This window comes from Colletotrichum destructivum, chromosome 3, assembly GCF_034447905.1.
Source record: "Colletotrichum destructivum chromosome 3, complete sequence".
Lineage (NCBI taxonomy): Eukaryota > Fungi > Ascomycota > Sordariomycetes > Glomerellales > Glomerellaceae > Colletotrichum > Colletotrichum destructivum.
Window position 1 is genome coordinate 5,670,044 of NC_085898.1, and position 23,479 is coordinate 5,693,522.

At 55.1% G+C, this 23,479-nt stretch overlaps 10 protein-coding genes across 10 annotated transcripts; 6 read left to right on the plus strand and 4 right to left on the minus strand.

Annotated features, from left to right (window-relative positions):
• Positions 1–520: 520 nt before the first annotated feature.
• CDEST_05851 (Putative glutathione S-transferase, Thioredoxin-like superfamily, glutathione transferase family) lies at positions 521–1,688 on the plus strand. The gene is made up of 3 exons (XM_062922010.1): positions 521–681; positions 732–812; positions 886–1,688. Exons 1-3 carry the CDS (start codon positions 619–621, stop codon positions 1,477–1,479), a joined length of 738 nt encoding a protein of 245 aa, XP_062778061.1. The 5' UTR covers positions 521–618; the 3' UTR covers positions 1,480–1,688.
• A 271-nt stretch (positions 1,689–1,959) lies between these two features.
• Positions 1,960–3,814, minus strand: CDEST_05852 (Putative major facilitator superfamily, MFS transporter superfamily; the record flags this gene model as incomplete). Its single annotated transcript, XM_062922011.1, has 5 exons — positions 1,960–2,308; positions 2,401–2,930; positions 2,987–3,164; positions 3,227–3,555; positions 3,641–3,814. 5 exons carry the CDS (start codon positions 3,812–3,814, stop codon positions 1,960–1,962), a joined length of 1,560 nt encoding a protein of 519 aa, XP_062778062.1.
• Positions 3,815–4,996: 1,182 nt separating this feature from the next.
• Positions 4,997–5,935, plus strand: CDEST_05853 (Putative aldolase-type TIM barrel; the record flags this gene model as incomplete). The annotated part of the gene is made up of 1 exon (XM_062922012.1): positions 4,997–5,935. The coding sequence occupies one exon, from the start codon at positions 4,997–4,999 to the stop codon at positions 5,933–5,935; it is 939 nt and encodes a 312-aa protein (XP_062778063.1).
• Positions 5,936–8,464: 2,529 nt separating this feature from the next.
• CDEST_05854 (Putative FAD/NAD(P)-binding domain, FAD/NAD(P)-binding domain superfamily) lies at positions 8,465–10,097 on the plus strand. The gene has a single exon (XM_062922013.1). It carries the CDS (start codon positions 8,797–8,799, stop codon positions 9,934–9,936), a length of 1,140 nt encoding a protein of 379 aa, XP_062778064.1. The 5' UTR covers positions 8,465–8,796; the 3' UTR covers positions 9,937–10,097.
• Positions 10,098–10,769: 672 nt separating this feature from the next.
• CDEST_05855 (Putative major facilitator superfamily, MFS transporter superfamily) lies at positions 10,770–12,856 on the minus strand (the record flags this gene model as incomplete). The annotated part of the gene is made up of 6 exons (XM_062922014.1): positions 10,770–11,216; positions 11,275–11,404; positions 11,459–11,777; positions 11,833–11,938; positions 11,997–12,386; positions 12,479–12,856. The coding sequence occupies 6 exons, from the start codon at positions 12,854–12,856 to the stop codon at positions 10,770–10,772; spliced, it is 1,770 nt and encodes a 589-aa protein (XP_062778065.1).
• A 1,080-nt stretch (positions 12,857–13,936) lies between these two features.
• Positions 13,937–15,907, plus strand: CDEST_05856 (Putative glycerate kinase). The gene has a single exon (XM_062922015.1). The coding sequence runs from the start codon at positions 14,657–14,659 to the stop codon at positions 15,896–15,898; it is 1,242 nt and encodes a 413-aa protein (XP_062778066.1). The 5' UTR covers positions 13,937–14,656; the 3' UTR covers positions 15,899–15,907.
• A 1-nt stretch (position 15,908) lies between these two features.
• Positions 15,909–16,571, minus strand: CDEST_05857 (uncharacterized protein; the record flags this gene model as incomplete). The annotated part of the gene is made up of 2 exons (XM_062922016.1): positions 15,909–15,967; positions 16,031–16,571. One exon carries the CDS (start codon positions 16,569–16,571, stop codon positions 16,053–16,055), a length of 519 nt encoding a protein of 172 aa, XP_062778067.1. The 3' UTR covers positions 15,909–15,967; positions 16,031–16,052.
• A 141-nt stretch (positions 16,572–16,712) lies between these two features.
• On the plus strand, positions 16,713–19,226 carry CDEST_05858 (Putative calcineurin-like phosphoesterase domain, ApaH type, 5'-Nucleotidase/apyrase). The gene is made up of 5 exons (XM_062922017.1): positions 16,713–17,265; positions 17,346–17,401; positions 17,474–18,380; positions 18,431–18,583; positions 18,642–19,226. Exons 1-5 carry the CDS (start codon positions 17,001–17,003, stop codon positions 19,172–19,174), a joined length of 1,914 nt encoding a protein of 637 aa, XP_062778068.1. The 5' UTR covers positions 16,713–17,000; the 3' UTR covers positions 19,175–19,226.
• Positions 19,227–19,377: 151 nt separating this feature from the next.
• Positions 19,378–20,755, minus strand: CDEST_05859 (Putative NmrA-like domain, NAD(P)-binding domain superfamily; the record flags this gene model as incomplete). Its single annotated transcript, XM_062922018.1, has 4 exons — positions 20,452–20,755; positions 20,097–20,381; positions 19,708–20,034; positions 19,378–19,641 (listed from the first exon to the last, which is right to left on the minus strand). The coding sequence occupies exons 1-4, from the start codon at positions 20,530–20,532 to the stop codon at positions 19,378–19,380; spliced, it is 957 nt and encodes a 318-aa protein (XP_062778069.1). The 5' UTR covers positions 20,533–20,755.
• An 843-nt stretch (positions 20,756–21,598) lies between these two features.
• Positions 21,599–22,889, plus strand: CDEST_05860 (Putative GroES-like superfamily, alcohol dehydrogenase-like, NAD(P)-binding domain superfamily; the record flags this gene model as incomplete). The annotated part of the gene is made up of 4 exons (XM_062922019.1): positions 21,599–22,030; positions 22,092–22,182; positions 22,260–22,614; positions 22,685–22,889. 4 exons carry the CDS (start codon positions 21,599–21,601, stop codon positions 22,857–22,859), a joined length of 1,053 nt encoding a protein of 350 aa, XP_062778070.1. The 3' UTR covers positions 22,860–22,889.
• Between the last annotated feature and the right edge of the window lie 590 nt (positions 22,890–23,479).

Here is a 23,479-nt window from a genome sequence, read left to right on the forward strand (position 1 = left end):
CGGAGCTCTCTCTGGCCACACACACACACACACACACACACACACGCCACGTTCAAGTCAGCTAACAAGACTATTTGTAAGTATGCATCTAAAGACACCACCGTTATAAGCAAGCGGCTTACTTCTTACGACAACTCGGCACCGAACCCCAGGAGATGCCATCAAGAAATCGGACGGATGATCGGACGGTCAGTCGATCCAGCCCGCCCCAAGTCCATCCTAAATCCGGTATCTGCCCCCGCCATCTCCCCCGCTCTGCTCCGGCCAACCCGAGCCCGGTCCCTGTCCGCTGTCCCTCAGAGGCGGACGGCGGCTTCCAGAGTTGCACCGGCTCCCCAGAAAAGCTCGACCCGTTACACGTGTAATCGTGCCTGTACAGTCCCGTCCGCTCGCTTGTGTGTAGACTGCCTGCGATTCCAAACTCTGTCCCTGGGCCCTTGACGTCAGTATGGCGAAAAATGGAGACGGTCCGTCGCTTTAGACCGGTGCTTAGATCGATCCCCCTACACCAGCCAGTGAGGGCTTCAACATATAACATGCAGAGCAAACCCTCGAGTTGCTTGTCCTCGATTCGTAGCCACCAACACGTCTCACATTATTTCTCGATACTCAACAACCATGTCTATCGAGGTTTTCCACTTGCACCTCTCGCAATCCGAGAGGATTGTGTGGCTGTTGGAGGTCAGTCGGCCAGTTCCAGTCCGTGTCAGCAGTTACTCACGGTTCGTCAGGAACTCCAAGTCCCCTACAAGTTGCACGTCTTTGAGCGGGATCCCAAGTCTGGCCTCGCGCCAAAGGAGATCAAAGACCTGGTGAGTGTTGTGTTTACCAGCGCCGACCACCACCCACGCACGGAACAGGGGTCATGCCGGCTAACCACGTCAGAACCCCGCTGGCACTGCACCCTACTTCCGCGATGGCACGGTCTCACCGCCCGTCGAGATCTCGGAATCCGGCGCCATCGTCGAGTACATCCTGACTGTCCACGGCTCCAAGATCGGCTCCGGGGCGCCGAGGCTGCGACGCACCCCCGACGATGCCGACTACGCCGCCTATCTCGAGTGGTTTCACTTCGCCAACGGCACTCTCCAGCCCGCCATGCTCCGCGCCATGACTCTCCTGTTCGCGGGTGCCTGGGAAAGCGCCTTCGGCAAGCAGATGGATGCCAAGACACACAGCATCCTCAAGCTGGTGGACGACCGCCTGGCCGACAACAAGTGGCTCGCCGGACAGCAGCTGAGCGCCGCGGACATCATGACCGTCTTCACCCTCACCACTATGCGCGGCTTCTTCCCGCTCCTCGACCTGTCGCCGCACAAGAACATCCTGAGGTACTTGAAGGACGTGGCCGAGCGCCCTGCGTACCGCGAGGCGCTGAGGAAGGCGGACAAGGGCATGGAGCCGATGATCGAGCCCAAGGTTAAGGCGTTCAAGCAGTTTGAATCCTTTGGCGCCATTTACGAGTCGTTAGGGTACTGAGCCGCGTTGAAACGAGATTCGCGTGTTGCAACTCTCTACACAGTTCAAATACCGACTGATACGAAAATGAGACTGTATTGAAAGTTCAAAGTGGGTTGATTGGTTGCAAAGAAGAAAAGGGGGAAACCCTGTTGCTGGAGAGAGACAGTGAGGAGTGGAAGAGAGAAGTGCTGTTTTTCCAGCAACCTCCACACTGGGAACAACAAAAAATTGACCAGCCTGGGGGTCGAACCCAGAATCTCCTGATTACACAACGAATCGTAGTCAGACGCCTTGCCATTGGGCCAACCGGCCGTGATGATTGAATTAAATCTCCACTGAGGTGGATGCTGGTGAGAGAACGCATGACTCGACTTGAGAAGTGACAGTAGCAGAAAAGTCGAGAGACACGTGAGACTCCTCGATGTGTTTGTTCAGTTGCAGTATTTTGCTATAATCAATATCGAGACCAAAAGCTAATGGTGATGGCATTTTCCATGCTCAGAGAGCATACTTGAACAAGGGGCTCCTCTCTCCCATGCGGTCAAGTTCTTCGTCTGTATAGCGTTGCCTCACTTCATCTTCGCTCAAAAGTTCCTTCTTCTTATTCAGCCTCTTCAACAGAAGCTCAAGAGTGACGGCTGCGACCACTCCGGCCGAGGCGAAGCCAAACGACGTGCCGAACCCAGTCGGGTACCTCGGCGCCTCTTTGTCGAGGTAGATGTAGCTGCCGATAAGGCCACCGATGTTGCCGACGCAGACCAAGAACCCAATGCTGATGGCTCGCTTCGTAGGGCTGGGCGTGTTTGCGAGGTTCCACGCGTTGACTCCGGGCAGAATTGGGTACATGCTGGAGAGTGTCAAGTCAGCTTCAGAGATGCCTTTCTTTCTTCATAGATGATGGATCGTGCGTCAAGGGCTTCTGAAGGAATCGCAACATACCCAAAGCAGGCGAGGCACACAGCGAAGTAGCACAAGGCGATGTTGTTCTTGATGTCGGCGCTCTTGGCGAACAAGATGCTGAAAGCAACAATCAGGCATAGCTGCGGCCCCACGATGAACGGCATGCGCCAGGAGTGCCGGTCGGCAAACACGGAGAAGACGTAGGCCGAGACGGCACCGACCGCGTACGGCGGGATCGTCAGGAGCTGCGCATTGGCCGAGGTGTAGCCCATGTTCTTGATGATCTGGGGCATGGTGAACTTCATGGCGTAGTTGGGGACCGCGTTGGACCAGTTGACCAGGATCAACAGGTAGATTTTCCAGTCCGTCAGAACCGAGAAAATGGCTTGTTTGTCAAAGTGGCTGTCTCGGAACTCGTCCGGCCGAACGACACGCCGGACTTGCTGTCGGAGCTCGAGGTATCGCTTCTCATCGGCGTCGAGCCATTTCGATAAGGCAGGAGAGTCGACGAGGAAGAAGAAGCACATGGCTCCAATGCCTACCGTTGCCAACCCTTCGATGATGAAGATCTTGACGTGCGTGTTAGAGCGTTTCGACCAAAAGGGCTCGTCGACACAAAACTTACCCATCTCCATCCCTCGTAACCGCCGACCCCGTCCATCTTGGCAATGGCAAAAGCGAGAAGTCCCGAAAAGCCACCTCCGGACGCTGCGGAAGTATACAGGAGAGCGATTCGAGTCTGTGTCTCGTTGGGTAGATACCACTTGGAGATGATCAGGATGGCTCCGGGGAGGAAACCTGCTCTGAGAAATGTTAGCGTCTCTTCAAAAGTCCCCGTACCCCTTTTCGTGTTTGCTCCACTTACTCAAAAAGGCCGAGAAAGATTCGGACGGCAATCAGGCCACCGTAGCTCTGGACGACGCCATTGCACGTCATGACGATGCCCCAGCACACGACAATGCCGCCAATGTAGAGAGAAGGTCTCTTGAAGAGGTGGAGAACCATGTTGCTCGGGACTTCGGCTAGGACGAAAGGGATAAAGAACACAGAGACTGCCACGTTGTATTCCACGCCAGTCATGTCGAGACTGACTAGCAAGCCTTCGATCTTGGCGTTGCCGATGTTGGTTTTGTCGAGGTAGGCCATGAGGTAAAGCAGAACGAGCATGGGAATAAGGCGGTACTGATGGCAGCGCTGTCAGTTGATTTGATGCATTCCGTGTTCGTTGTACAAAAGAAACCCCCGAAAAAGAATGGGCCAAAGGTCCGGGAACACTCACATCAACCTTACGAACGGTCTTCTTCTTCCTATCTTCTGGGAAGTTGGCGAGAAACTCGACGTCTTCAGGTCTCATACCGCTCGTTCGTGGGCACTCATCGTGCGCAACGGTCTCTTTTCCGTGGGAGACACGCTCGACGTCGGAGAGGTCGGACGAGGTCCGCGTAACGGCCATTTCGGTCTTGGTGTATCTGACGGCCCTGGTAAAACTCGTTAAGGATCCGTGTGGAGGAAGACAGGGCACAGGATAGATGTGTTTTGATGGGAGCACTGGAGATCCGGGGTTGGGATCTTCTGGGAGTTGTCGCGGCTCGGCTTTATAGTTTAGAAGCGCAACTAGAAGACTCCTCAACAAACCACCATCCTACATGTACACCTTTTCTGGGGGAAAGCAACAGGATCCGCCAACAGTTCCCCGGTGGAGTCTGGAGTTGCGGGGGAAGGGCGTAGAGAAATCTGGGGTAGGGTGCTTGGCGCTGGGTGAAGTTGCGAGGGACCTCGGAAAAGATGAAAGTTTTGTTCACTTTGGGGGGGGGTTCTTTGATCCGGACTCCTGACTCCGAACACAAAGGCTAAAGCCGCGTAGCGGTCCTGACGCCGAAAGGCGGCGCGCTACCGGATTACCACCGGAAAACGCTTCATCTACAAGTGACCTTCATTGCAAGCGTTGCCAAGTTCTTTTCAAGGCTCAAAGCAGCCAGAGAGAGGCATGAAGGTTGGCTCAGTCAGGAGGGATCGCCTCATTTGGTGTTTCGCTGCCGTCTCCCCATAGATCATGCTTCCGGGGCGCAGCAACTATGACACAGTCGATCCATAAAGATGGAGTGATAGTCCCCCGGTTCCGGAAACATCTACCCCATCAGCATCAATAATCAATTGCATGCTCTACTGTATGCGCTGGCTTGGTGGGCGTCCCTCGTCGTGGATCCTTCCGGACTCATCTCGGACTTACACACGCGGATTCCCTCGGAAAAGGAGCTACATTTCCAGACCACAGCCAGCGGCGGAAACGGCGTCATAGTTTGCCTGAACCTACTGCGGATGACGGTGTCCCTCGTGAATTTCCGGTAGACGAGTTGAAGCTTCGGTCCTTGTGAGCGCGGCTCGGCCTTTTGCAAGACGCGAGATCGTTGCCACGCGGGGTCAAGTCTGAAGTTCGTCATGTTATAAAACCTGTCATTGCGAGACATTGATCAAGTTATTCCACATCAACTTCAACGAACTCATCAAATCATCACACCCACTACTCAAAAGTCAAAACAGGCTTTGTTGCTCGTCCAGCCCATCCACTTATTTCTCTCTCTCTCTCTCTCTCTCTCTCTCTCACAAACCAACCTTCACCATCCCACTTGCAAACATGGGTTCCAACGTCGGACTTGACCTCCGCGGTCTCACCCCTGCTCCCGTTACCCCTTTCAACAAGGACGGCAGCGTCGACTACGACGCCATTCACCGCCTCGGCTCCTGGCTTGGCAGCATTTCCGGCGTCAAGGGCCTTGTCGTCCTCGGCCATGCTGGCGAGGGCACCTTCCTGACGCAAGATGAGCAGCTCGCCGTCATCAAGGCGTTCGTCAAGTCGGTCGACAACCGCATCCCTATCATCGCCGGCATCACGGGCGAAGGAACCGAGGTGGCCGCGCTCGAGGCCAAGCGCGCGCGGGAAGCCGGTGCCGCGGCCGGCCTGCTGTACCCTTCGCACGGCTGGCTCCGGTTCGGCTACCAGCCCGGCGCCCCGCAAGACCGGTACAAAAGGGTCTACGAGGTCAGCAAGCTGCCCCTCATCCTCTTCCAGTACCCGGACGTCACCAAGGCGACGTACAGCCTGCAGACCCTCCTCGACATCTCGGCGCAGCCGGGCGTGTTCGCGATGAAGAACGGCGTCCGCAACATGAGACGGTGGGACACGGAGATCCCCGTCATCCGAAAGGAGCGTCCCGACCTCCAGGTCCTGACCTGCCACGACGAGTACCTCTTGCACACCGCCTTTGACGTCGATGGGATGCTCGTGGGATACGGCAACATCGCACCCGAGGCGCTGATTGAGTTGATCAAGGCGGGCAAGGCCAAAGACTACCCGAGGGCGAGGGCGATCCACGACAAGCTGCTGCCGGTTACCAAGGCCGTGTACCACAGAGGATCGCACATGGAGGGAACCGTCGCGTTGAAGCACGCGCTGGTGGCAAGGGGCATTCTGGAGCACGCGACGGTCAGGTCGCCTCTGCTGCCTCTGGAGGACGGGGCGGAGGACGAGATCCACTCGGCCGTGGCCGCCTCTTCTCTTTCGCGGGTCAAATGATTGTCTGGTTTTGTACGTAGAAGAGAGCAGCCACGATTGATGGCGAAGAGAAGAACGGGCGTCTTATACCTGGTTGGGTGTTCCAAAGCAGCCAACGGCTACTTGTCTAGAAGTTAGAATGAAGCTTGTTACTTGAGCGTGATTACGTCCTTTGCTCCTTTTCTGCTTTACTTGACCACTTCGCGAATGCGTATGAATAGACGATTTCACGATACCTATATGGCTGGTGTATCACCAAGGACGAACTGAAATGTGCTGTAAACTGTATTGCCAACCTTGACGGTCTGTGGTGCATCGTGCATCCAAACCTTCATGAACAGCAGCCATCGAGAATGGACCACGGGTAAACTCCCTCAAGTCCTTTCGTACATGGTGTCAGAGCAAGGATCCTAGTGCTAAAGAATGTAGATGCTTCGGGATGGTCGGTGACAGTGGACGCGATGCAGTGCCACGAGCGGCACAGCGGCCTGGGTCTTGGCCCTTGCAATATCACGAGATTACCTCCCCTGAGCCGCCAACAAACACATAGTGAAAGTTTAGCCTGCGAGAAGAGTTCAGGCTGAGTTGTCACGGTGGTTGCTCAGCCTTGACCGAGGGAGCCGGCAGTATGTGAAAATGCTGGTGGCCTTTCTTTCTATTGTCACGAATCCGAGGCATCCGATGGTTGCAGACCTGAGGATCCCAAGGGGTCATGAGATGTTGACATACCTATACTGAGAGACCTAATACGACACTTGAAACCACTGCAACCGGAGGAGACGGAGGAGACAAAGTGACGTTGATGTAGAGTGTGACTCGATCGCTGCAACAGTGCCGAAGACGAAGAGCATGGTACCCGCAGGCTTGGGCTGCAGTGATGGGATGGATGGAGCACACACTGAACGATGGCTGGCCAAAGCTCTTTGATAAGCTTCTGCCGGACTTTGGGATGGAAGATTGTGAGTTTGCGAGCGGGGAGAGGCATCCTTGTTGCTGATGTTACCCGCATTTGAGTCGGGGTAACCAGACAGACACTCGATGTTGATTCCAAGAACGAACTCTACGATTTGGTAAGCCGAAGAGAGTTTGTCATGTGCCGTTAGGTTACGGTACCAGTTTGCATGATGACAAACGAGTCGTAGGAAAACGAAAAGAAAAACGCTCTGAGAGGACAGTGTAAGAATGAACTCGAGAGTGACGATGCGGGTGAGTGAGTAGCGAAGGAGTGAGTGAGTGAAGAGAGAGAGAGAAAGAGAGAGAGAGAGCGAGTGAAAGACCGGAGAGCAGCAGTGCGGCGGCTATCGCCACACTGTGCCTTCCTCCGGCATAGCATGGCGTGCTCCACAGGGGACGGCGCTGTATTCGGGACCGGGACCGACCCCCACTCTTCCTGTGGCCCCCAAGTACCCGGCGAACGGACTCAATCGTCGCCGACACTATTTTGTACCTACTTGGGACTAACAAGGTGATGGCTTACCGAGAAGTGCAATTCGAAAATGCTCCCACGGCTTGGTAAGACGAACGATGAGCGTGAGTATTGCCAATGCGTCGCGCCGCGCCTCTTCCCCCTCCTCCCCTGACTAAGGCACTCTACGGTACTGCCGAACTGCCATAGTCCACAGGCCCCCCCCCCCCCCCCCCCCCCCCTTTTGATGCTCCAGCGCCTGAAAGGCAGAGAAGTTCAGCCTAGAATCGGTGCGACTTCCAAAGTCAGTCATGAAGTCACGAACCTGTCTCCTTTGCGGTGAAATACGTTTTTCTCATTGTTGGCAGAGTCCAGGCAAGTCCAGGCAAGTCTGCAAAGAAAAATAAAGACGCTCATCTCTGCGCCGGAACTCAGGCAGAGCACGCGCGCGCGCGCTACCCTGCGCTAATGCCGTAGCACCCGCTGCGCCGTTATGCTGCCTCTGGGCCTGTCGAACCCCTGTGCTGAATCTTACCCATCTCACCCATCCCATCATCCCTGCTTTGCATTGTTGCTTTCCATACGCGCTTCGGACATTGTTTGCTGGGTCGTCCGTACAGGGGTACACATACACGTACGTACGTACGGACCGTACCTACAAGTTGCTTTCACTCTTCTCGCGTTGCAATTTGCGGCCCATCATGATGAGTCCAGTGCGTACATCTCCTCAGCTCCCCCAGTCCCATGAGCCTGACCCTAACGCAAGGGAAAGCCAGCCATAGAAAACAAAAAAGAACAAAATGAAAGAATCGAATCTCCTGGGCCAATCTCGCTTGTAATAAGCAGACACGACTCAACAATCCGAGCGCTCTTTCGTCTGAAACATTGGGCTGGACTGGTTCCTAATGGGTGTCCAAGTCCCCCGGTCTGGTCTAAAAGTCCGGGCCAACAAACAAAAAAGCCCGAGCCGCAGTGGGACGACTACTACTATGTAACTAACTGGACAAAGCGCCCGTCATCGATATGATGATGCCACATACTCTCGGCCGGAACCCGCGCGGCGTCAGCTAAAATATGACACTGAATTCTTTGCCTTTCTTCGCGTTGATAAAAGGATTCGCTCCCTCCCTTCTCCCGCTTGCCCGTACACCTCCCTTCTTCCTCCCGTCCCCTCCCGTCCCCGCCTTTTCCCACATATCTCTCTCTCTCGTTGTGACTGGTTCTTTGACTACCTCTTGTGGTGGTTTTGCTTAAGTCCGTTCGCACTTCCGCACTCCCCCACGGCATCCCCGTTTCCGCTCCTGGATCATCGAATCGACCTTATCCCCTTTTCACCCATTAAACCGACGACTTTTCCCTCTCCCTTGTTTGGAGAAACTATCGTTTCTTAGCAACAGGCCCCGTCAGCACCATCAAGAATAAAGAATAAACCCCCGCCGTCTCCTACAGCTGCTTGACGACTGTACATCCCGCCAAAATGATCCAAAATGTCGTCATCTTGGGCGCTGGCTACGCCGGCCTCGGCATCGCCCACAAGCTCCTGAAATACACCCAGCCCAAGGTCAAGGATCTCAAGGTCACCCTCGTCTCGCCCTCGACCCATCTGTACTGGAACTGCGCCGCCGTGCGCGCCATCATCCCCGGCGAGTTCTCCGACGACACCCTCTTCAACCAGATCAAGCCCGGCTTCGAAAAGTACCCCCAGGACGCCTTCGACTTCGTCCTCGGCAAGGCCACCGCCTTTGACGCCGCCACCAACACCGTCCAGGTCGAGACCAACGAGGGGCAGAAGACGATCGAGTACGCCCACCTCATCATCGCCACGGGCTCCGGCCTCGCCAGCGGCCTCCCGTTCAAGACCATCGGCACCCACGAGGAGACGCTCGGCGCGCTGCACGGCCTCCAGTCCGAGGTCAAGGCCGCCAACTCCATCATCATCTCGGGCGCCGGTACGACGGGCGTCGAGACGGCCGGCGAGCTCGGCCACGCCTACGGCTCCACCAAGCAAATCACCCTCATTGTCGAGGGCGCCGCGCCCCTCCCTGGCCTCCTGCCCCAGCTTGGCAAGATCGCCGCCAAGAACCTGCAGCAGCTCCAGGTGAAGCTCGTCACCAACGCCCGCGTCACCGAGGCCGACACCACCGGCGCCCTCAAGTCGGTCAAGCTGTCCAACGGCGAGACCCTGACGGCGGACCTGTACCTGCCGCTCTTCGGCGTGCGGCCCAACACCACCTTCGTGCCGGAGCACCTCCTCGACGATAAGGGCAACGTCAAGCTCAAGCACGACTTGCGCGTCGAGGGTCTGATCAACGTCTGGGGCGTCGGCGACGTCGGCAACCTCGAGGCCAAGCAGCTCATGCGCGCCGAGGGCCAGGCCCTGCACCTCGCCGACAACCTCGACGCCGTCCTCACGGGCAACGAGACCAAGGTCAAGGACCTCAAGCTCACCCTCAAGCCGCAGGTCTTCGTGACCATCGGCAAGAAGAAGGCGACGGGCCAGTTCAACACGATGAAGCTTCCCGGCTTCATCGTCAGCGCCGCCAAGGCCAAGACCTTCTTCACGGAGAAGGGCCCCGGTCTGGTTGCGGGCAAGAACATTGCGCGGGCGTCGATTTGAAGACTCTTGCGAGGAACAGTAAGATCGATGCAAATTTAATTTTTTTGACGAGTAGGGTAACGAATGAGCTTTGCTTTTGAGTCTTGATATCCCGGGTTGCGCATTTGTTTTACGGTTTACTCATTATAAGTGTGGGAGCACACGAAGGTTGTAATTATCGGTCTTATACCCTAATACCACTATTGATTAAACTCTTTCCCAATAATATTTGGGTATCTCCGTCCTTCTATTGCCTGCTATTCTACCGCTATTTACAAAAGCCAAACCCTAACCAACTTCTGTATTTCGATCCCGAGTCCTAACCGCAATTTCGTTCAGAGAATGCACTTAACGACCTCAAGATAACTCTTTCTCTTCTGTGAGCGCTTCTCTCTACTGCTCCTTGGGAGACGGCAGCATGAGACTAGAAACACTCAACATCATGACCATCACTGTTGAGATGAGAGCGGTGATTGTGGTGGCCGTTCACTGGGCAGAGAAGAATCTCGCAACGGAAGCGGTGGCGAGCAGCAGTCTACGCAGAAAGACGAATAGTAGCCCAAGGTGGACAGCAGGAACCGACACTGTCGCTATTTCAACCGGTTTTCCAGACCTTGAAGACTTGCAAAAAGTAAATTATGAATTGGGACTTGGCAAGCTTCTAGTTCCACAATTCCAACTCTGACTGTTCCATGTATAAGAATCCTCATGCACCAGAACCGACAAGGTGGTTCCCATCTTTTGATACCAAAGAACGTGGTACCATGTGAGTGTTATGTTGAAGGAATGACATCATGTGCAATATACTACGCACATTGCGGCTATGCCAAGAGACACAAACATTGCACCCATCTCTAGCCAGCGCAGTAGGGGCTCTTGCTCCTGAGCCAAGCACCCCACCGCCACATGACAAAGGGGACAATCAGGCCGTTGACGAAGACGATACCGGCCAGCAGAACATTACCCCACGCGATCCCCAACACGTCGTACAGCCTCGGCGCGAACAGCGGAAAGCTGAATCCGGCCATCGTCCGCACGAAGGCCGCCGCACCGGCCGCGCTGGCGGCGTACCGCTCGTAGGAGTCAATGACGTACGTCTGCACGCACTGGAAAGAGAGGATGAGGCCCGCCGCCAGGATCGCCGCGCCGATGTTGGGCACGATCCAGTGGATCTCGAAGTGCGCCGCGATACCGTAGAGGAGGAGGCCGAGGGGGGTCACGATGGCGGTGGGGAACATGAGGGGAATCCTGAACTCGGGAACGCCGGTGTCGTTGTTTTTGGCTTTGAGGGTTCGATAGACCTGGGAAACTTTGTCAGTGAGCCGCGTCAATTTTCTCAAGGGATGATATGAACAATACCCTGTCGATGAGAGGACCGGATACTTGGAGACCAATGACGAAGCCAACGCCGAGCGAGATGTAGTTCAGACTAGCAGGGCCAGGTTCTTGGTCGTATTGCTCACTCCAGACGTATGGGAACGAAGCAAGACTAACGACACATCAGCTTGGATAATTCTGATTAGCCACACACGAGGCCACTTACACGAGATACATGAGACCATATAGGTATGCCCTGTATACCGCCGTGATTTGTAACGCCGGCTGGGTGAAGAGCATCCGGAAAGGCCGGACAAGGTTCTTCCGCAGAGTCTGGCCAAAGGTCCTGTCCGGACGGTCGTATTCCGTATGGAGGTCCTTGTTGCCAGTCGTCTTGCGGAGCTTCTTGGCTTTGACGGCCAGGATCTTGGGCGCGTACGTCTCAGAGAGGAAGAGAAAAGCCAGGATCTGAACGAGCGCGTCGGCAATCGAAACGGTCCAGAAGATCCAGCGCCAGGACAAGTATTGCGTCAAGTATCCAGCAGCTACCCAGAGTCAGTAAGACACCTTGGGTTGATGGAGAAGAATGCCGTGGCTTACCAATGGGTCCCACAGCCGGCCCCAGAAACGGGGCCAGACTGTATATAGCTGTCGCCGTGCCTCTCTCCTCGGCTCGCCAGCAGTCACTCAGGACGCCGCCGCCGAGCTGAGATATCGGTCAGTAAGAATGTAAGCAAAGCGAGAGGATTCTGCCTGTATCTTACAGCTTGAGGAGCACTCCCACCAAGACCGCTGAGAAAACGAAAGGCAAGCATCTGCTCTTTGGAAGTCGAGAAGCCGCAGATGGTGTTGAAGAGCAGATAGAACATGTTGGCAGACTGAAGCACGACAACACGGCCGTACATCTCTGACAGCGGCGCAAGGACAAAAGGCCCAACGGCGTACGCCAATAGGAAAATCGACATGAGAAGATACGTCTCGATGTCGGACTTGACGTCAAATTCATCGGCCAGGGTGTCCAACGCCGGCGCCAGCATGGTCGAGGACACTGGCGAGATGAAGGTGAAGCACGAGACCAGGATTGTAGCTGTCCACTTCTTGTGCTTCGGCCAATTCTTAGGGTTCATAGGATCGTCGGGCCCAGACCAGGTTACCTGTCGTCCGATTAATGTTATTCCCACAATTCGTCTTGGCGGGAATGGAGAAATAGGAGATCGAAGAAGGCACGCTGAGGAAACAGACTCACCAGGTCCGGGTCCTCGGGATCGTCGGACGACGTGACGCGCTCATGCTTCTCCTCTGGCGGAATCATCGTCGAAGGCCCGGCGAGCGTGCTGCTGTTGTTGTCGGAGAGCAGGCGTGAACGATCGGTGGGGGCAGAGGTCTCCAAGACGACAGCGGCGTTTTGTCTGCCGCCTCCCACGTCTTCGGGGTCCTGGAGCCAGGGGAATTTGTACGTCGTCCTTTCATACTCGGAGAAGGAAGGGAGCCCCGGGCTCCATCCGCGCCAGAGACTCGACCGAGACCGAGTCAGGCTTTGATGGAGATTGTGCCCCGCCCGTGAGTCTGCCGCGACAGGCTTGCGAGGAATGAAGTAATAAGCGTGCGGTTTGGAATTAGACATTGTGCGATGTGACTGTGGGCGGCTGTGGAAGGCGGAAACAAGGAAGCGAAAGACTAGGGTGAGCTCCTCAGACGGAAGCCAACGAGTGTATGTGTGCGTACGGTGTGTGTGTGTGTGTGTGTATAGGGTAAATGATGAACGAGAGTAAGGGATGATTTGCAAGATGGCTTCTGATGATGGCATAACCTTGCGTCTCAGACAAGCTACCAGTTTCTTATAACACAAAGAGATTCCAAGATACAGCAGATGTACCTCCTCAAGTGGTATCGTTTTCTCGGCGCCTGGCACAAGAGCAAAAGCACCGCCTCATGCGCTCATGATGGCATCGCCCCGGTTCAGCTCGTGTGATGTGGCCGGGCTGGGCATAGGCCTAATCAACCCTAACCCGGAAAAGCTCATTCATCCGCCCTTCTGTCGTTCTCTCTGTCTCTCTGTCCCTGTTTTTCTTCCTGTCTCTCTCTATTTCTCTCTGTCTCCCTCTCTCGCCTCGGACCTTCGGACAGAGTGGGTAAGTAGGCAATGACCGCAACCCCTAGATTCGCCAACATGACTCTGCCAAGGGACGGAAAAAAGCTCGCTAGCCTTGTTCACAAATGATGGCCTCATCCTTGCTCCAAAGCCGGGGGTCTTTTGGCGAGGAAAGCAGCCGAAGCTTTTTCTTGGCGGGTCGATCAGCGGGGCCTTGGCTCTCTACGTCAACTCTGTGGCTGACAAGCGTGTCTGGTTGGGGGGGAGCAGTCTTCGAGAGGGGGGGGGGGAAACACATGTTACTAGTTGGAACCCTGGAATAACCTTGAAAAAGGGCGCAATTCTTATTTATAGCTCAGGAACGCCCATACATCATTGGACAACTGGCCCTTGGTTTTTCGACAAGACAACCTTTCTTCCAAAGTTGAGAGTATATGCTTTGGGCCCAGCCATCGGTCGAGATACGAGATCTGGGCAAAACCACCTCGTATGCTCGTGCTCACTATGTCTGACGCCGAGAGCAAGGAATGAGAAGTTGCAATGTCAATGAAACCGGTCATTGACAGAAAACCCTCTGCGGTGATCGCCATACTAGACTTAACCGCTTGCCCTGCCAGCCCCATTCAAAGGCTGTGCTAATGAACGACGATGGTGAGTTACGTGGACTTTGCTGCTACACGATGAGACCGTTTCGTGGCTCGGGTCTCCCGAGATCTAAGTTTGTCCGGCTGCAAGTCGGTTGCAGTTGACATCCCACCCGGCTATTGGACACGTGCAGGGCTGAAGGGGCCAGGGGGACAGTCACAGGCTATCACGGCTCCTTCGATCTCTGGCTTTCCACCAGACGACCATCACACGAGCAAATTCCCGTTTGTGAGATAGCGTCCGGTGGAGCATTTTCATAGCCCCTCCTGGGCAGCTAGACTCCGCATCTCGAGTCTCACTTTGCCGTCATCATAAAGCCTCACCGCCTTAGACGTAATCTTGCGCCGCAAACGAGAATAGACCGTTGCGAGTTTTACGGCCCGGCCAGGTTTTGTGTAAGTCCTCATCGTGGGTGGTTATAAAGAGCACCGTTCGCGGCGGTTGGAAGGCCGGATAAACAACTCCACATCCACCTTCGCTCCCCACATCAACTCACACTATTCCCACATTCGCTCCTCCATACATACCTCGCTCGTTGCTCAACGGTCGCTCTAAATCAATACACTTTAGTTAATCAGGATACTACATCACAAACAATTCTTCTCAACGTCAATCCACCCCAGCGGCTTATTACCTCCACAACTCTTCTTACCTTAATCCCCCAAAGAACAAACTCATCAAGACAAGATGGGCTCTCTTCCGACTTCTCAGGGCATGAAGATCCTCGTGTGCCCCTCTGGATTCAAGGGCAGTCTGCAGCCTGACGTTGCCGCCGACTGCATTGAAGCGGGTATCAAGTCTGTGATGCCGGAGGCTTCAGTCCGCAAGGTCCCCCTTGTCGACGGAGGCGAGGGGTTCACTAGCGCGCTTGTTTCCGCAACTGGTGGCACGCTTCACCCTGTCACCGTCACCGGACCTGTCGGTATTCCGATTGCGTCCTACTTTGGCATACTGGGGGGTAGCAACCCCGAGATGCCAAAGACTGCCGTCATCGAAATGGCAGCGGCCGCCGGCCTGAGCCTTGTGCCCGCCGACCTCCGCAACCCTGGGCTCACGACGACGTTTGGCGTTGGCGAGCTTCTCGCTGCTGCTCTCGGTGCTGGTGCAAAGAGGATTGTCGTCGGGTGTGGTGACTCGGGCACATGCGACGGCGGCGCTGGAATGCTTCAGGCTCTTGGCGCTCGGCTCATCGACCATGACGGGCATTCGCTTCCCATTGCGGCGGGCGGCGAGTCTCTGCTCGAGCTGGCCAACATCGACCTCAGCGGTGTCGACAAGCGGCTCAAAGACGTCAGCATTGAGGTGGCCGTCAACTGGAACAACGTGCTGTCAGGCCCCGAGGGCGTCGCCAGGGTGTTCGGTGCTCAAAAGGGCTCCAGCGCCACGCAGATGGAGCGGCTGTCTGCGGCCATGGAGGTGCTCGCTGTGGTTGCCGGCCGCCTCCTCTGCGACAACAAGGTGGGCCTGTCACCCGGCGGAGGGGCGTCTGGAGGGTTGGGCACCGGTCTGCGGTTGATCGGTGCCAAGCTCCGACCAAGATATGAGGTGGTGGCGGAGTACGTCGATTTTGACGGGCTGTTTACCGACTGCGATCTTGTCCTCACGGCTGAGGGAGGCATCGACGACCAGACTCCCCGGGGTAAGATCCCAGCTGAGATTGGCATGCGGGCAAAGAAGCACGGGCTGCCCGTGATTGCCATCGCGGGGACCATCGGGCCAGGGGCACGGGTCAACTACGACGTGGGAATCGATGCGTACACGTGTATCTTGCAACGCCCATCGACGCTGGCCGAGGCGGTTCTGGAGGCAGAGAAGCTGACACGGGAGAGCGCCGAGTGCGTCATGCGGATGATTGTCGTGGGACGCATGTTGGGGTCCAAGAAGCCCTTTTCCCCCATGGCGCAGCCGCCGGCGTCGACATGGGTGTAGATGAGTCTTGGGTTGATTGCCTGTGAAATGACGGGATGAGCCAAGACTCTGTGTGGGAAACTAGTCGTACTAGTGGAGAATCAGTGTTGGACGAGGAGGACAGGTTCGGACAGGGACGGGATCGGAACTAACATGAGAACATGAGGAATGACCGCTAGCAGCCCTTGAATGAGGACAAGAGAATTATAAAAAATGGCTTGGCATGAATCAGGAAATTGTGTTGTGAAACGGAAACATGACTGGCAGAAGCAGAGGCGCCAGCCAAGACGCTTGGTGTGGCGATGCAGACGGTGAGCTGGCCGTCCCGGTCGAAGATCGGACACAGGGCGGGCGCGGGCGCAAGAGAAGCAATAAGCCTGCCGGGGTGTAGGTCATAATCGGATGATGATTTTGGCTTGGGTTTGGATTGGGCTAGAGGAAGGACTGTGGTTTGTCGCAAGGGAGACACAATGAGAGTGACGGAGGGAGGTTGAGATGCCGAAGGAAGTTGATGAACGGAGAAGACGGAGACGGAACCGTAAGAAGTGGAGGCCTTCGGGGGGGGGAGGGCGCCAGGTACGTACCCCCTCCCCCACGAGTGACGGCAGGCAAGCGGGGGACAGCCCGGCTTTGAGAGCCCTCGTTCGCTTACCTCATACATTTTATCAGATGGGGTTCGTGCCAAGAATAGCATAGTTTATCCGTTCTTACTCCACACTTTTTGCGGGCAGCTTATCGTCACGTGACCCGACAGCCGATTTCGTAATCGTACACTTTCTGTTGGTCAATCAGCAAACACACTCCCGGTTACTTTCACTGCCACCCGCCCCCGCCCCCGCCCCCCCGCGGAGCTGCCAGCTCACACCGCACCCGAGCCCGCTACCTCAAACCTCATCTCACAGGCTCGTGGGCAACGGCACCCAAACATATCCTAACCTTGTTTGTTTCTTTACCTAGATTCAGGGTCTTGGGGGGACAAAACCAGTCTCTTGCATCTGATCCTCTTGAATCTTCCACACCCGTCTCGTCCCGACCCCGATTTTTTCTATTCTTGGACCACTTCTTTTCTCCTTCAATTTCTTCCTCACCCCCTCCTACCCTCCTCCTCCCCTCCTTTTCCGTCATGCCTAAGAACACCCCGGCTCCTGATGAGCCTGCCGTTACCTTCAGTTCGGGCTCTTCGGCACCTGTTGCCCTGCGTATCCTCCATCTCAACGATGTCTACCATTTGGAACCTTCTAGCGCCGAGCCGGTGGGCGGTGTTGCTCGTTTCGTGACCGCCGTCAATGAATACCGCAGCCACGAACGTTTTCAGGGCCAGCCCGAGCTAGTGACTCTATTTTCGGGCGATGTCTTCAACCCCAGCCTAGAGAGCTCCGTCACCAAAGGTACCATCCCACCTTGTTACCCACCTTGCACTCCAGCACGCACTCGTCTTGTCAATGTTGCAGCGCTGATGGCACATCAGGTGAACACATGGTTCCCGTCTTGAACAAGATCGGCGTCGACTGCACTTGCGTTGGTGTAAGTGGACCGACGCATCCCCGTGCCACCTAATGCTCGATGCTATTTTAAAGTCTGACATGTCGACGCTAGAACCATGACTTCGACTTTGGCGTCAAGCAATTCGAAACCTTAACCGCGAAGTGCAACTTTCCCTGGCTACTCGCCAATGTCCTGGATCCGGCCCTGGGTGAAAACGTGCCCCTCGGAAATGCCAAGCACACCCATATGCTCACATCTTCCAACGGCATCAAGATCGGTCTCATCGGCCTGGGCGAAAGGGAGTGGCTCGAGACCATCAACAGCTTGCCGCCCAACATCATCTACAAGTCCGCCAGCGAGACGGCCAAGGAACTGGTTCCCCAACTTCGTGCCCAGGGTGCCGATATTATCATCTGTCTCAGCCATCAGCGCGAGCCAAACGACAACAAGCTTGCCGAGAAGACTGACGGACTCATCGACATCATCCTGGGTGGCCATGACCACTACTACGCACACAGTCTCATCAAGGGTACCCATGTGCTGCGGTCCGGCTCAGACTTCAAGCAGTTGAGCTATGTGGAGGTCCGGAAGAGGGAGGACGGCTCAGGCAAGTGGGACTTTGACATCTTGCGGCGCGACATCGTCTCGTCCATTGCCGAGGACCAGGAGACGTTGAAGCTCACCGAGGATCTGACCTCGAAGCTGAAACACAGCCTGGCCAAGTCCATCGGCTGGACAGCCTCGCCCTTGGATGCGCGCTTCACCACAGTCCGAATGAAAGAGAGCAACATGGGAAACTTTGTCTGCGACGTCATGAGACACTACCACAATGCCGACTGTGCCATCATGGCTGCCGGGACTATCCGTGGTGACCAGATCTACCCGCCGGGTGTGATCAGGGTTAGGGACATCACCAACTGCTTCCCCTTTGAGGATCCCGTTATCTTCATCCGGGTAACGGGCCAGCAGCTGTGGGATGCTCTGGAGAACGGCGTCTCCCAGTACCCGGCGCAAGAAGGTTGGCAAAACCGGCGAGCTCAGACACCACATTTCATGCTAACAAAGTAGGCCGCTTCCCCCAGGTCTCCAACATAGAATACACCTTCGACCCAAGCAAGCCGCCTAGCTCTCGCATTGTTGCGGCCAGCGTCGGCGGTGAGACCATCGACCCCGAGAGGAAGTACACAGTCGCGACTCGTGGCTATATGGGCCGAGGAAAAGGTATGCGCAATGTCCGCCCATGCACACAAACTCACAAGATACTTGCTGACCACTGTAGACGGATTCACTAGTCTCCTCGTCGAGCCGGAAGGCGGAACCGCCGAAGAGATCGTCTGCGAAGAAAACGGCATCCTCATTTCCGCCATGTTGCGCCAGTACTTCATGAGTCTCAAGACGGTCGGCCAGTGGAAGAACCTCAGCGACAACTGGCTCAAGGTAGCCGAGAAGTGCCACAGCCCCGTCGAGCCGCGCAAAATTTGGGAGACGCCCGCCGAGACGGGCACCTCGGATCCCCGTCCAAAGGTCGAGTCCAGCTCGTGGGCCGACTGGATGGTCAGGCGCCACGCGCTGAACATAAAGACCCCCCGGGACGAATCGGACGACGAGTCGGACGTTGCCGACGACGAGGCGGATAGTGTCGCGCAAATCGACATGGAGATGCTCGTTATGCGTAAGTTCTTCGCCCGGTGGGCCAAAAAGGCGGGCGTCAAGGCCGACGTGTGCGATCCCCTGCGGGAGGGCGAGTTCACGGTGGACTGGACCAGGGTCATTGCACCCGTTCTGGAGGGACGTATCAAAATGGTTGGCTAGAGGCGCATAAAAGCAGACTAGAATTGCATCAATTTCAACTTGGAGAAGCGTTTACGAGCCTTTCGATTTCAAAGCAAGACGTGGGCGCTGCAATGATATTGATGGACTTGCTACCATTTTCCTCGCAGGGAGGGACACATACGGCACAACGAGATGGATCTGTTGAAGCTTTGCTCTTTCCCTGGCGAGCGTTGGCAGCGTGCTCAGAGGTAGACTCTCTTGGATTTGCCTGCCAGCAGGTCCTTCAAATATGTCTCAAATGAAATGAACTCCACATCCGGGTAGAGCTCCTTGCCAGAGAGGTAGCCCAAGTACTCGGCGTTTTCGGGGCTGTTGTCGCCGCGAATGCCCCACGAGTATTTATACTGGAGAGTCCAGAGCCAACTCAGGGTCTTGAAGTCAGTCGGCTCCTCTTCGCCAGGCTTCTTCAGCTGGTCAATTTGCGCCAGCAGTTCCTCTGCAGATAGCTGAGAGGTCTTAGAGTCAGTTGGTTGGTCGGAGAGAGATTCCCCCGGTGTAAGGATTTGACGTACGTAGTTACGTTCCAGCTTTTCTCCGCTTAGCTCTTCGACCTTGTCAAAGATCTGCTGCTGCGTCCAGGCCTCGTTATAGACGAAAACCGCCTTGTTCAAGGTACGGGGATCCGCGATGATCTTGGCCACATATCGTCCGATATCGTCAATGTGGGTGAGGGACGAGACGGCGGATCCGTCCCCAAGCAGATGCGTCGCGGGAGCTAGAAGCCCAGAATCGGCCCGGCCCGACGGAACACGAGGAGGGGTAATTTGATACCACCAGCCCACATCAATCAGCGTGTATGGGAGGTAGATTTTCTTGATGTGGTTCAAGACCCTTTCCTTCTGCTGAAGGGTCAGCGACGAAGGCACTTAGAGACAAGACTCGGAAGGAGAGGCGTTCTGACCAGTTCCCGCAGTCCCATGACACCGACTGGGGGACACGCGGTAGCGAATGAGCAAGGGATGAAGCGTCCAACACCCGCTTTCTTCGCTGCGTTCGCCAAGGGAATCTGATCCAGCAACGCAATCGCATTGACGGCTGAAATCACCACATCGGCGCCTGTAAGAAGACGGACTAGGTCATCTTCGGACCCCGTCAGGTTCCCGGCGACGACGTGGACACCGAGCTCTCTGAGCTTGTCGTTGTTGCCGCGGTGCAGGGACTGTTCTCGCGTCACAGCCGTGATATCCTGAGGGTGAGAGAGTCGTCAATACGGTTGGAGCAGCAGAGTCGATGGGTCGGTAGAAAAGCTATCTTACAAACTGTGTGTCTGATGTGAGGAGACCGCTCACAATGGAACGGCCCGTCTCTCCTGATGCTCCAAAAACGATAACCTTCATTCTGGACGATGCCGTTTGGGTGGTGACGACGGTGAAATACACTGTGTGAACGATGATCTGCTCGAAAACGAAGCTAGATCAGAGCGGATCGTCTGTTCTAGTGCGTATAAATCCAGTATGAACTGCTGGATCTTTGGATTTATCTGGACGGTGTCAAATTTCCTATGCGTTATTGTTAGATATGAGTTTGGGCCGTGGGCGGGCGCCATTCGACGGGAATTAGCCCTTTCTGGATCCTCGGGCCCTTTCGTTCTCCGCGCAGTTGCCAAGAGTCTTCTCGTGTGGGTTGTGGTGCGTCACCAAAATGATTACAAATTGCTAAAAAAGCTCCACGTTGTGAATAGGTAAGCATAGTAGTTAACATAGCACAGATTACCCTTACAGGAGGCGGCCTTTGCCCGTCAAATGTTCTGAATTTCAAACTCCGCCCACCGACAGAGTGGACTACAATCCGGCCTGCGGAGCGCCGGAGAAACAACCAATCGGCGCGAGCCCCCGTCGGAGTTTACGCCAATCAGAATCACCATGCTTTGTAAGTTTTGGTTCAGGAGGTTCAGGAGAAGTGCGGGACGTCTGGGTCACGACGGACATACGACCTCTTGTATTGCAACTCCCCCCCTCCATTATGTCATAACGGCAGTGACTATGCGGATCTTTTTCTATCGTGGACAAGCTGTTCAACTGGCGTGGCTTGTAGTGTGGACTCGTTACAGCCATCAATCAGATGGTGCCCACCGCCCAGCCGCAATGGTGTATGGCGATCTGATTACTGATGATTGTAACGGAACCTATGTCAGCACAAACCTATCGATTTTGGACAACACTACTCGAAGGTTGTCTTGTATTGTCTCTGAATTATGACTGGTAGTACAGGCCCGAGCAGCCTCCGCCATGCGTGATGTGTCTAGGCGTGGACAGTTGGTCAGCAGTCAGCACCAACTCCTGATGCAGATTTAAGAACCCAAGCCCCCAGCTTGTTTTGCAGAAAAGTCTTGATTGAGATGTTCCATCAACTGCTTTACTCTATTTTTGCTTCTACCATTTTAAGAACCAGTCGCTTCTAAACATGACATCTCCGACCACTTCTGTTGTCTTCAGACGTACCGACGGCGACCTTCCCCGGACCATCGAGCAATCGTCAGAGTCTGTGCCAAAGCCCGAGGAACTTGGCTCGAGCGATGTTCTCATCAAGATTCATGCCGTGTCGCTGAATTTCCGCGATGTGGCTATGCTGAACGGCAGGTACCCCGTTGAGGTTGAGCAACGAGGCATTCCGTGCTCCGACTGCGCCGCCGAGGTCATCGCCGTCGGTCCGGCCGTGCGAGATTTTGTCGTTGGAGACCGAGTCGCCCCGATCTTCGACTTGAACAACCTTACCGGACACGAGGATGGGCCGATGAGGGCCCTGGGAGGAGACGTTGCCGGCGTCCTACGGGAATATGCTGTCTTCAGCGAAAGCGTCCTCGTTCACCTGCCGAAGCACTTGACCTGGGAAGAGGTATGTCGGAACATTGGCAACTCGCCAAGTCTTTCTCTCCCAACCTTCTGACATTGAACAGGCGGCCACGATCACTTGCGCCGGAGTGACGGCATGGAATGCTCTCGATACGCCCACGTCAGCGCGCAAAGGCGCAGCTGCCCTGTTGCAAGGTAGGCACAAGTCCTTATCATTACACTGCCTGTAACATGCGTGGAAAATGCAGCCAGATTCTAACGATCGAACCCAGGTACCGGAGGCGTTAGCATCTTCGCACTCCTGCTCTGCCTTGCCAGCGGTATCAAGCCAATCATCACCTCGTCCTCGAACGAGAAGCTCGAGTCGATCAAAAAGCTTGATACACGCATCTCCGGCATCAACTACAAGACAACAGCCGATCAGAAAGCCGAAATTCTTCGGGCCACCGACGGCAAGGGCGTAGATTTTGTCGTCAACAACACGGGCGCTGCGTCCATTCCGGAAGATATCGGGTTCCTGTGCCAGAAGGGCGGAACAGTATCACTCGTCGGCTTTCTGGATGGGGCGAGTCCTAAATGGGAGCCAAACGCACTAATGGCTCTGATGAGCAAGGCCGCCAAACTGAAGTAAGTCGCAGCTCCATGTGTATATCGAGCAGTGCTATTTCGTTATCAAGTTTCTGACTTGTCTACGTAGGGGTGTTGCAGTGGGCTCGAAGTTGGATTATGAACGACTGAACGAGTTTCTGGAGGAAAAGAAGGTCAACCTTGGCTCTGTCATAGACCGAGTCTTCTCGCTCCAGGACTCCAAGGAAGCCTTCGAATATCTGTATTCCGGTAAACATGTCGGCAAGGTTGTCATTAGGCTTTGATATCATCTTATCTGAGTACAGACACACGAACCTTTGTAGCGAAGGTCTTAGGCAAGTTTACCGTAATGAGTCCTACCAAACTTGGTAGACAAATGATTGTAGCAACGAGGACCGGTAGAGAATTTTAGTTTGCAGCCTGTACATCTTTGCATTGAAACAGCCTCGTAACAGTACATCATGATGATCTTTTACGTATTGTTGGCCGAGTCTTATGGTCATCCGAATCGCCAACAGAGGCTTGTGATGGTCATTTCCTGTGAGAACTTGCTGAACGAACAAATATTTCATTTCTCTTGCTTTAGGCGCGGAACGAGTTTGCCATAGATTAAAATGATCTAAAGAAGAAGAGGCTATAGACCTGTGGTTGCTAAGCTTTGTTTCCGGCGTAAATATGTGTCCTTTAGATCAGGATCCTTCAGTCTCCCTCTCGATCCAGGCTTCTTCAAATGCTGTAATCTGCTTTTCGGTGTGCTCAACGTACCTCATCATCTCAGATTCCATCTCGGTAGATAGTTGCGGTCCGTCACCCCCTGGATGGAGTTTGTACAGCTCCTCCCAGTAGATTGCGTCAACGCGATCAGCGTTGTGGGCTGCGTAATTGAACCAGCACCGCTTGCTAG

Bases quoted from the DNA above. Each gene is read 5' to 3' on its own strand.
- CDEST_05856 (XM_062922015.1), top strand. From the start codon at position 14,657: ATGGGCTCTCTTCCGACTTCTCAGGGCATGAAGATCCTCGTGTGCCCC.
- CDEST_05858 (XM_062922017.1), top strand. From the start codon at position 17,001: ATGCCTAAGAACACCCCGGCTCCTGATGAGCCTGCCGTTACCTTCAGT. The intron at 17,266-17,345 runs GTACCATCCCAC...ATGGCACATCAG, and splicing joins AGAGAGCTCCGTCACCAAAG to GTGAACACATGGTTCCCGTC. The intron at 17,402-17,473 runs GTAAGTGGACCG...TGTCGACGCTAG, and splicing joins TCGACTGCACTTGCGTTGGT to AACCATGACTTCGACTTTGG.
- CDEST_05854 (XM_062922013.1), top strand. From the start codon at position 8,797: ATGATCCAAAATGTCGTCATCTTGGGCGCTGGCTACGCCGGCCTCGGC.
- CDEST_05851 (XM_062922010.1), top strand. From the start codon at position 619: ATGTCTATCGAGGTTTTCCACTTGCACCTCTCGCAATCCGAGAGGATT. The intron at 682-731 runs GTCAGTCGGCCA...ACGGTTCGTCAG, and splicing joins GGATTGTGTGGCTGTTGGAG to GAACTCCAAGTCCCCTACAA. The intron at 813-885 runs GTGAGTGTTGTG...TAACCACGTCAG, and splicing joins CAAAGGAGATCAAAGACCTG to AACCCCGCTGGCACTGCACC.